This window comes from Oryzias melastigma, linkage group LG10 (assembly GCF_002922805.2).
Source record: "Oryzias melastigma strain HK-1 linkage group LG10, ASM292280v2, whole genome shotgun sequence".
NCBI classification, from domain to species: domain Eukaryota; kingdom Metazoa; phylum Chordata; class Actinopteri; order Beloniformes; family Adrianichthyidae; genus Oryzias; species Oryzias melastigma.
The window spans coordinates 4,389,725-4,401,744 of NC_050521.1; the positions used below are offsets into that span (position 1 = coordinate 4,389,725).

At 39.6% G+C, this 12,020-nt stretch overlaps 1 protein-coding gene across 1 annotated transcript; it reads right to left on the reverse strand.

The window, feature by feature from the left end:
- Positions 1-6,258: 6,258 nt before the first annotated feature.
- On the reverse strand, positions 6,259-9,769 carry LOC112138515. Its single transcript, XM_036214033.1, has 5 exons — positions 9,597-9,769; positions 8,333-8,440; positions 8,177-8,246; positions 6,914-7,088; positions 6,259-6,799 (listed from the first exon to the last, which is right to left on the reverse strand). Exons 1-5 carry the CDS (start codon positions 9,714-9,716, stop codon positions 6,634-6,636), a joined length of 639 nt encoding a protein of 212 aa, XP_036069926.1. The 5' UTR covers positions 9,717-9,769; the 3' UTR covers positions 6,259-6,633.
- Between the last annotated feature and the right edge of the window lie 2,251 nt (positions 9,770-12,020).

Genomic DNA, 12,020 nt, shown 5'->3' on the forward strand with positions numbered 1-12,020 from the left:
CCAGCAGTGTTTTCAGGACCGCATTCTCAGGACCCAGGCTTTTCTACCACAGCGCCCCCTACTGGTTGGAGTTTGTTTTGTTACTTTCTGAAGACTTTACGAGGCACAGGGCACTGTGTTAAAAAAGCCAGGGGCCTGAGAACGCGGTCCTGAAAATGCGGTCCTGAGAGTGTTGTTGGCGGTCTCCGGGTCTCCAGGTTTATACTACTGCATTCAAGTCTTGCGTCAATTAGATTTGCCGTTATGTTATTTAAGGTCCAACGAAGATAATTGTGTTAATATTCCTCACAAAGATAAAGAAGTTTCAACATCGGGGAACAATTGCACTTTTTCATTGCTGAGCTTGTGAGGCGTTACAGCTGAGCTCTAACAGTCCTCTTAAAAACACTTGTACTCCATTAGCTGTTCAGAGGCAGCGCAGCAGTCTGTCACAGCTCTATTTAAAGAAGCTGTCTGCTGAGCGTGTCTGCTGGCCCGCTGATTGATCGGGAGCACTGAGAGAAAGGACCCAAGCAGGGGGTATTGAGGCTCTGCCTTTTGTCAGCTTGGCAGTTCGGGGGGAAAATGAAAACTGGGAAAGGGGCCATTAAACAGCAGCTGAAGGAGTGCCTGCATGTAATGGCTATTGAACAGGCCACTCCAAACGAGTGGTAATCAAAGACGAGTGCAATTACACACTCCTCTGTACTTTACACAGTCAGGCCATTGTGCTCTGAGCCCTCCACCTCTCATGACAAAGGTAACCAATCAAGTGGGGCTGGGCTGAAAAATGGCACAGCACAGACGTAATTATGGAGCAATTACAAACTGATGTGCAAAAAATAAATGAAAGAAAACAAGTTGAACGCTTATTGCTATTTTAAAGAAAATATTTGAATTCCAGAGCAATACAAATAAATACGTTAAAAACAATTGAAAAAAATACCGAAATGCCAAACAGTTCAACATTTCTGGATTCTAAAATATCACCTTAAAGAGCAAAAAAAAAACCCTCACCAGGGTGTCTTAGCTTTGAAATCCTTGTAAGTATATCTGCTTTTCACTGGCAGGTTGTAAAAAAGCCTGTGTATGTTGTCTTTGCTGCCTTTTCACACCTAGGGGCAATTTAGAGTCACCAATGAACCTATGAAGCATGTTTTTGGACGGTGGGAAGAAGCCGGAGTCCCCGGTGAAAACCCACGCATGCACGGGGAGAACATGCAAACTCCACACAGAAAGGTCCCAGCCGGGATTCGAACCGGGGCCTTCTCGCTGTGAGGCAAGAGCGCTAACCACTGCGCCACCGTGCAGTTTAACGAAATTAAACGATTATATTAAAATTCCTTACATCAAATATTTAACAACCTGGTTAAACTTAGACAAAGGTTATGTGTACTTTATTGAATGCTGCTTGTTTGATTATGAAGATAATTATTATTTTATTCTTCTAATCTGTGTTAATGCTAACGCTAGCATTAGCTTTAGCTATGAGACGTGGAGCTGCAGAATATTTTTTCTCACCAGTTAAAAGTTTCCTAAATTTCCATTCTCACATAATCCTTGTAAACAGAACAAAAGTCAGAGAATTCCAGCGTCTTTGACACTAAAGTCAAACTTCTTCCTGTTGTAATGTTTTCTACTGTGGTCAGTGAACTGCTGTTAGCTCAGCCGTGGTTCTAACATCAATCCTCTATGATTTTGATCAGAACTGTATCTGAACCATGAATTTCCATCAGTTTTTGTTCTGATCACACTTAAAGTACGTGGAAATAACATCAGCCAAAATAGAACCTGTTGACATTTTCAATAAAACCTCAAATATTGAGGGATTATTCAAATTTGTATTTAGATTTGTGAACAATCTAAGACAGGGAATGAAAATACAGTTCAGCAGCACATTCATTAAATAAATATTGTACATTTTTCTGCTGAAATTGATAAGGTTACCTTTTATTATTTATGTGAAATTGTGTCAAACTGCATTCAGCTGTCAGCTTTGCCGTTTTAAATCCAAACACTGGAAGTAACTATTGGCTTTTTCTGCCCTGTCACCATTTTGTCTGACGTCACCGTGAAAAGGGTCTATTGAGAAAGCTCGCCCTGCGGTCCACAGTAGTTTGTCCCGCATTATCTTTATTTGTTTCAGACTCAACCTCCAAAGAAATAAATAAAATTGTGACAAAGTAGTTGCATCTACTTTGCACTTATGGTTAGCACTTTTTAAAAATATCAAGTGGGAACAAAACAGACTGCACAGGTTTAAAGTTGTTTATTGATTTTGCGATTTCTCACCTCCTCATCTTCCTGATGCCCACAGGACAAAATGGTGGCCAAGCCTGTGACTTCCTGTTTAAGGGTGGGGCACAGGAAGTGAGACGGGTTTAAATTGTTTGCTTACCTTTTGATTTGTAATGTTTTGAGGTGTTTGTTTATTTATGTCTGTTTTGTTTACAGCACTTTAAATGTATAGTTTGCAGGACATTTTTGTGTTTTGTCTTTCTTTTTTTCTATTGTTTGCTTAAGGTAACTTCCTTCCTTGGCGTGGCCAGCCAATTAGCTTCTTCTTCTTCTTCTAAAAAAAGGAGTTCCAGTTTGCCAGTGTTTTTACGTTCGAGCATAACAGTTACGAGATTATTAACAAAAAGCAGTTTGCAGAACATGTGGATGAAATGATTACTCACAGAGACTCACCAACGACCAACTTCATCTGACTCTAGGAGCAGCAAAATCAAGTAAGTTCCGAATGAAAGCTGATGGTAGCTTACCGGCTAACCGCTGGCTACAGTTAAATGAATGGGATAGTATCACAGAGGGACCACAGGTGATTTTGACATTTCCACCGCTCTGGGGCCCGTTCCAAGAAGCAGGTTCAACAAATTTAGAGTTCGAACCTGAACTTAGAGTCACTGGACTCAAAATTCCCAAACTCAGGGTTTTCGGTTTCAGAACAGCTGAAAATGTTTGATTCAATCAACTTGAAGTTGTCAGAACCAGAATCAGGTGTGAGCGTCGGGACTATAAAAAGCCCTGATCAATGGAGCAAAGACAGCACGATTCACCATGGCAACGCGGACAAACATCTGAGTTACGTACTTCCGGCGACGGAAATTGATAAGTTTCTTCAAGCAAATGCGACTATAGGAGAACATTTACTGCAAGAAAAGCAACACAGCTGCAGCGGTAGAACAGAGAGAACATATCTGTAGTTATTTGAATGATTCCAAATAATGAATAAATAATGTCAGGAAGGTTATTTTGTCTCTTGTTGAGTAAGGAATGGTTTTTGATCTGTTACTAATTTAACCAGTAATCTCCGTAATCGCATGAATGACCAGTTTTGGTAACGATGAGGAACTCATATTTGAACATCTTTCACTTTAAAAAGGGGACCGCAGGTTGCTCCTCAGACTGTACAACAGCTCAGGGATGCCCTCACACAGATCTGGGAGGAAATGCCACAAGACACCATCCGTCGTCTCATTAGGAGCATGCCGCCACGTTGTCAAGCATGCATACAAGCTGGTGGGGGCCACACAAGATACTGAAAAGCATTTTGAGTAGCAGAAATTAAATTTAGGAAAAAATGGACTAGCCTGCCACATCTTCATTTCACTCTGATTTTATGGTGTCTACACAATTGAGGCCTCTGTAGGCTGAAAACTTTTATTTCCATTAAAAGACTTGGCATCCTTTTGTTCCTAAGACACTGCCCTGTCGTTATTTGTATAGATATCCAACTTCATATTGAGATCTGATGTATCTAATGGGTTCCTTTAAAGTGCTCCTTTCATTTTTGTGATAAGTATAGTAAGACTTGGGACTTGAGTGATTTTTACCTGGGACTTGACTCGGATTTGAGGACAAAGACTTGGGACTTGAATCTGACTTGCAAAACAATTACTTGGTCCCACCACTGCTGCTCACTCCATTACGTGGCGTGCTGGATGTGCTGTCAGAACGCAGCAGCTATGTTGCTTCCTCAAATTCCTATGAATGATATTAAATGAGTCATGGATTATTTCTGTCTGACAACCCGGTTAAAGTTATTCAAAGTTAGACATTTTTATTTAAACTCATACATCAAATCCTACATTTTTTTAATGTAAGAATGACTTTAAATTAACATTAGCAAGAAGTAATTACATTCATTTGAAAACTTCACACCATAAATTTACCAAAGTTACACCGTACACCAGCAGGTTTAACATCGAGGTGCATGAAAACGAAAATTCCGACCGGTACCTGAAGTACACACAAACAACTGCGAAGCATGCACCTAGTTCCCACAGCGCACTGATCAAACAGGAAATAAGCGATTGCGGTCATTATAGCGCTCAGTCACTTCTTACTGCTCTCTCGTACTTGTCTTTTTTTTTCCTTTTAATGCTGCTCTTCGCTCTCCCTTTGTGGTCATTTTTAGCAGAGAAGAGCTTTTGCACATCAGGCAATCCAGTGCCAGACTTTTTTCACCTGTTTTTATTCAGTTGGGTAGTTTTTTTGGAGATCGTGATCGGAGGCGTGGCAACCGTTTGCGGACTTAGACAGAAGCACTGACGGAGCAAACGTGCTGGAGCGCTCGTGAAACTAAGGCAGTGAGGTTCACGCACCGCTCTCCCAGCAATACACCTGGGAAATGTCCGCTTCCTGGCTAACAAAGTGGACGAACTGCTGCTTCTCCTAAACAAGAACTCTGATTTTAGCTGCTCCTCTGCCCTGTGCTTCACTGAAACCTGGCTCGGTGAACACATCCCGGACACCACACTACATCTGGCGGGCTTCCAGCTGCACCTTGCAGACTGCAGCACGGCGATGTCGGAAAAATCAAAGGGGGAGGAACGTGTTTCTTCATAAATGAAGGTTGGTGCACAGATGTCACAGTGTTGAAGAGGACATGCAGCCTGCAGTTGGACTCTTTCTTCATAAACTGTAGACCCTTCTAGTTGCTGCAGGAGTTCTCCTCGTTTGTGCTGGTTGCTATGTATATTCCACCACATGGCGTTTTAGCAACTGGCTGACCAGATTACAGACGTTGAAAAAATCCACCCGGTCTCTCTGCTGATTATTCTCGAGGATTTCAACAGAGCAAATCTTAAAACTGAAATACCCAAATGTAAACAGTATGTGACCTGTCCCACCAGAGGCTCAAACATTTTGGACCACTGCCACACAACAATAAAGGACGCATATCGCTCTGTTCCCCACACTGCTTTGGGACTTTCAGATCACTGCCTAGTCCATCTCATCTCAACCTATAGGCAAAAACTGAAATCAGCTAAGCTAGAAAAGACCGTGAAGAGATGGACGGATGAGTCAAAGATGGAACTACAAGCCTGCTTTGACTTCACTGACTGGAGCGTCTTTGAAACTGCTGTCTCGGGACTGGACGAACTCACTGACGCTGTGACATCCTACATCAGTTTCTGTGAGGACATGTGTGTGCAGACCAAAACCTTCTGCAAATTCAACAACAACAAACCATGGTTCACTGCTAAACTGAAGCGATTAAACCAGGACAAGGAAGACGCCTACAGGAGCGGGGATCGGAACAAGCTGACAAAGGAGATTAAGGCAGAAAAAATGACCTATACTGCAAAGTTGACAGAACAGTTTTCTGCCAACAACTCCACTGCAGTTTGGAAAGGTCTGCAGACCCTCACCAACTACAGGAGAACCCCCCCCCCCCCCCCCGCAGAGTGCTACCGCCTGGCTGAAGAGCTCAACGACTTCTACTCCACACTGTCAGACTTTACCTATCCACATTACGGTAACAAGCTGGCAACACTATCGCCAGCATCAAACCGTGACTCTGGGTCAACAGTGACATACCACTGAGCGTTGTTCGTGCAATGATACTGTAAGATTTTTGGCTGTATAATACTCTCGCACCACGGTAACTCACTGCAGAACCCTCTCAGGTATCATACTGGCAACAGCGTTGCCAGTAAGATACTGTGATCACTTAAGATGCGCAGTACTGTTTGTTAACGTTACATCACCGCAAGCTCAATTCAATGTACTTGGTTGCAATAAATTTCCTGGTAATTTACCCTTATAGCGCACTTTTGGTACTGCAATTTCTCAGCTGTCAGATTGTACCGTATTCCTACGAGCGGTTATTTACCTTTTAACATTAGCTATTTACTATGTTCTGAGTGAACAGCAACATACCGTACTAACCAAATATATATATAGATATTAGAGAAAGCATGCACCCAAATGCACGCATGCATATACATTTGATTGTAAGTAAGATATAAAAATCAAAATGACAACATTATGCACTGGATATTCATTTTCTTTTAATTTGATTTCTCTTTTTACATTGAAATAAAAATCCCACCATAAATCAGGGGGAGCCTCCTCTAGAGTTAGCTCAAAACGTGCAAATTATGTGTTGGTAGAAATAAACTGTGGTACATAGAGGTAAAAATACATAAACACAGTTGCAAAAAAGAATTAAACTATACAGCCAGTTATTTGCAGGGTGCTGAGGTGGGTGGCTTCTTCACGTGTTGCCCAGAACACTGAGGCGATTGGTCATCTGTGGAGACAGATATGTCCCAAAAATGGACACAACTACACTTTAAGAACACATTCTGCCTTGAAGTATCTGCTGTATTAAACTCAAGTTAGTAAGAATGAAACCAGTCATACCTAATTTGAAGTTTTCCACTCAAATTCCGTCAGCCGTTGGAGGAAGGTTGTGACATGGGGATTAATTTGAACAACCTTTCGCTTGACCACATTCCCCGTCTTTCTGCTCGTGCCAACTTTCGAGGTACATTTTGTCCCTTCTTCAGGGTTGATCCTGACAAAAAATCTAAAATAATATAATAAGTTAGTGCATTGCAAGAACAAGAAGTTATGTTTGTTATTTCATTTGGAAATAAATAATTCAACATATAACAATAATAATGTATATGTTCAAACTTACCTTTGAATCAGCTCCAATGTGGTGCATGCGGCCTCTTGGTACTCCAGGTTGAGCACATAAAATGATGCAAAGAAGACCGACAGTGCATCAGCAAAGGTGTTCTCTTTGTCCAGCTCAAAGATAATACGCCCCTCTGCACTGACCATCCAGCTGGTGGCAGTCATTAAACTCCTACCTAAATGGATGAAAGCAACAGTTTTTTGTTATGCAACATCACACCATTAAAACATATTATATACACTATATTTACCTTATTGTTAAATGGCATGATATATTTAATTAGTCATTAATTAACCATATCAGGAATGTCTGCATGCTAGAGCAGTGGACATTAACTCTTTACAGGCCAAAAAATATTTTCACAGACTGACCTGTAAGAGGTTCAAGGGCTTCAAATTCTGTAAATGTTTAAGCTTTCAATTTTCCCTAAATTGTGATGGAAATGTTAATTTTTATCATCTGTTAAATCTCTATAGCTTTACCTGTACCTTTAAACATTTCTTTTTTTTCTCTGTTAAAAGCAGCTATCTTTTTCTTTGAGATTTACATTTCTTCTTCTGTTTCCTCATTGCTCACTTTTCTAGTTTAAGGGTTTTAATTTAGTGATTGGCACGACCACTTTAAGAAAGAAGCAGATGGGTTTTCTTCATGTGACTGAGCTATTTGACATGTGTCAAGAATTAGTTTGATGCGTTGGAGAGAATCCAGTAGTTTCACAAGTTCAAATGTCCTTCAGAATCAAATAGTAAATAAAATGGAACAAATGTATTTAGTGTTTTCCTTTTTCCTTCTCCAGCCTGGTACCAGCTGCCCCACAGACCAGTAACAGTCTGTGGCCCAGGGTTTGGGGACCCCTGAGTAGATGCATGAGGGTTGGGTGAAAGTGACATGTAGTGTAAAAGAGCTTGGAAATCGTTTAATATCTAGCTGTAGAGGAACTGAATTTGGATGGATGGATGGTTCACCTTCCATTCCAGATCACTCCCAGTTTGAAGAAAAGGCTTTTACTCACATGTGAGATGTTGCTTTTTTTTTTAGTTTCTTATTGTATGTTTTTTTATCTTTTAAATTTGTTCTCTTGTGTTTTCTTTTATCATGTTCTTACCTTTATGATGTCATTTTTATTCACATATTTTATTTGTTTTTATAATGCTGAAAATGTTTAAATGTTCAGCGCTTTGTTTCAGTTTTACAACTGTGGTGATGATGATGAAGAATACCTCTGAAATAGAAGGTAGAATGTAATCAAGTATTACTTCTTACCAAGTATTATCAGCCTTGGAGTGATGGGCAGGTTTCTTTCTGCTTCAATAGACATCTTGGTGGATGTTTCCTAAAAGAAAACAGACCAAAACATAACAAATCAGACAAATACAGCATTAAATTTAAAAAAAATGTCTTTAAAGGAAAATGACTTACATCTGCCAAGAGAAAGAGGGAGTCTTCTTTTTCATTGTAATGCTTCATCATGAGCACTACGGCTGTTATGGCAACTTTGTTGTTGCTCAAATCTCCCTCACCTTCTATCCGTTCACCAATATCAATGCCAGTGAGTTGTTTAAAGTGGCTAGACATACCATACAGTGTGAACAAGAAAGGCCACTGCTCTTGAATTTCAGCTATTAAAAGTGAGGGACAGCTGTTGATGAGTTGCCTTTAAGAAATATATGTGAGGCCCATGAGACTATTGACAACAGATCTATCCACGGCTTCAAGACCTTCAGAATGGAAAATTGATAGCAAGGTGTTTTTCTTGTCCTCTAAAGACCCCTGTGTTTCCCCTTCAGGAAGTTGAACTGGCTGCCAATTAATACAACCGTACCTGTCACTGAGGCACCGAACCTCTTTATGTGATGTTTCAGGACTATCTGAAATGCAGTCACCCTCAATCCTGATTCTTTTTGGTTGACGGAGTCTGTGTGCTACATTGTCTCGATTAACATGTTCAACTCTGCATTTGATGCTTCTAAGCAATGAATAGTGACCAGAACCTAGTTTTTCTCCTTTGTCTGTGAAATCTGCAAATGTCTGTGGATATGTATTGGCAATGTTTTTTTTACTGGTACATATTGAAGAAAACGCTGTTTTCCTGCACTGTCACATCCTAAAAAGATTTGATTTGGCTCTATGAAACAGAAGTTTTCTTTGAAAAAGGTTTTTCTTGTTTTGTCTGATCTCAACACACCTTTATTGTAAAGGGTTAGGAGATAATTCTGTGATAGTTCCTGAATGATATTGTCTATGTCTGCTTGTGGAACATTAAATGCAGTTTGTCAGACAGTTTATCAAGAACATTGTGCAATCCATAGCTGTGAAGATCTTGGAATTCCTCTATGATGCACTGTATGGTGCTGGCTGGTAAGAGCATTTTTGCTTGCATTTTAAGATAAAACATCGCCAATTGATTTAGGAATTTCTCTTCATCATTCTGTGAATCTTTGTCTTCTAAAGTGTTTACAGTGTCCTGTCCTTGGATCCTATCAGCGTAACAAATTTCCTGTGGTCTTTCCTCATGAACTGATTTTGACAGCATATGTTTGCGAGAAATATGGCTGGAGAATGACGTTCGAACTCTGAAATATTTAGAGCAACCTTCAAAAGGGCATAACACTTTTTTTTCCATCTTTAATATGAAATCTCAGATGGGCACAGAGACTTTTAAAATTTTGACCAACGTACTCACATCCAGGAACTTTACATCTGAGGTCACCTGTGAACTTTGAGTCCTCCTCAGTGGTCTCCCTTCCTCTGTGATTCCTGTGCATATGGGAACGGAAGGCAGTGAATGTTGTGAAAGTAGCATTACAAGTGTCAATTCCACATGAATATCTATAATTTGCCATGTGCTTATGGCGTCTAACATGTATACTAAACAATATAAATTTGTGTGCACAGAAGCCACACAATTTACAAAAAAACATTTTTTCTATGAAGTTAATAAAATCAATTCCTGTCTAAGGATAATTTCAGTAACACAACTAGCAATATTCGGTACCGACAGATTGTTTTAACTTGACATAAATATTCTCAATGGGTCTGAAAAATGTGGGACATAAAATAAGTAGAAAAAAATATTCTCACACCTTAACCACAAAACAACACCTTTTATATCAAAGTCTAGAGAAGATAATCTTCAACAAGTCATTTAGCACACAACAGTATTTAGACAACCAGCAGTTTCAACCAGGAAGCATTTACTTCTTCTTGTGCAGTTTTATAGCAGATGCGCACTGCCTGCAAGTGAATTACTGCCATCTACTGGCATGCAGTCTGGGTGAGATACTTACTGTTTTCCTCTGTTCTTTATGAAGCGTCTGTGTGCCTCATGCTTTTCGTCTGGTGAAAATGATGAACTGCACTTCCAAGTGGACTAAGGATACGTACCAATACTCAACCAATACTCAGTCTTAAGTTGGTACCAGTCACGAATTAAAATATCTTAGCCACAGTTGCATGTTCTCCTTCACCCTATAAATATTTTGGGGATAAACTGTGTCTGTCTGACTGACTGATGTGTGGGCTCATCACTGTAAATATGAAATATCGTTTTACGAAGTTTCATTTTGAAACTGCAACAGAAGTTTTATTTTTAAATCTACTCATATTTCCTGTTTTTGTGACTTTTTTCGTACTGGTAATGAAACTCCTCAAGCTTTTGTTGCGTAGCAGAGGGTGTTATTCTGAGGGAGTCATTACTGAGGCATTGTAAACACTCAAAGTGATTAGTAGCTCTTTTATTTTTTTGTAACAACACAATGCAACGGAGACCGTGTAAATCCATGGGCATCATTCTAGAAAATTATCAGAATAGAATAGAATGCACTAGAATACACTTGAATGGAATAGATTAGAATAGAATAGAATAGAATAGGATAGAATAGATTTGAATTGAATTTGATTGATCCCACAACAAAGATTTGAATTTGTCACCACAGGTCCAAGAATGCTGTAGATTGAAGCTAATGATTCTTATAAAAAGTAGGAGATGCGAAATTCAAAAATGAAGGTGTTCAGTGTTCAGGCTCAAAGGGACCACTCTAAACAGAGGCAGATCTCTGCACCAATTTGTCAATTCTTTTCCTGTCACTAACTGGTGACAGAACACAAATATCCAAATGGTGTTGACATGATGTCCGAGGTATTTCCTGTGTGTGTTGTGTTAAATACCTGTTTTCTTTAGGACAGTGACATGCATTGAAAACTATGGTATGCCATAGAATTTAGTTGCATAGATATGCAAATTACTGTAACACACTACAAGCATACGACAGGGATATTCTACTGTACTTTTTACAGTAATTCACAATGGGAATTATAGCAGAATATATCATCATGCTGCATATTGCACCTTTTTCAGCTAAAACAGTAACATACCGTGAAAACTATGGGATAATATTTTTTCAAGTTACATTGACATGCAAATTACAGTACTACACCGCAAACATTAGTTTAAAATATTTTACTGTTAATTTTACAGTAATTCCCCATGGGAATTACAGCAAAGGTGAACAGTGTATGTGGAAAAGGAGGTCTTTTATTTTGAAAGGAAGTGATATTTCCCTCTGTCAAAACAATTTACCTTTTCTTTGTAAATTTCTGGTTTTATTCATTAAAAAAAAAAGAAAGATAATTTATGTCAAAAGTAACAACATTTCAAAAGAGTGAAATACGACATTGTGGTTCTTGGTGAGAAAAAGGCCCAAATGGCTCCTTCAGTATAAAAGGCTTCAGACCCCTGATGTAAACTGATGGAATTTAGCTGTTTCAAAATAAAATCCACACTTAGTGCTGCTTCACGGATGCTTAACACATGAGAAGATGTGAAGAGAAAAGGTGTGACCCATTCACTCAAATGGATTCTGTTCTAACTTACAGATAAATGTAACTTGTTTCAGTGTTCTTTTCTCGTCACTTTTTGTCTGTATCATAATCTCTGTTCCCGTTGGATTCCTCAGCTCCAAACCCTTCTTCACAGTCATTGACCAGCAGTCCTTCCGAAAATTTAAAAGAGCCCCCTGACCAATCCCTGCCCCTCAGCCCGAGCGCCACTGAAAATGAAGCACACAAAGACGCGGAGGCAGAAGCTCCAGACGGGGAGACAGAAGAA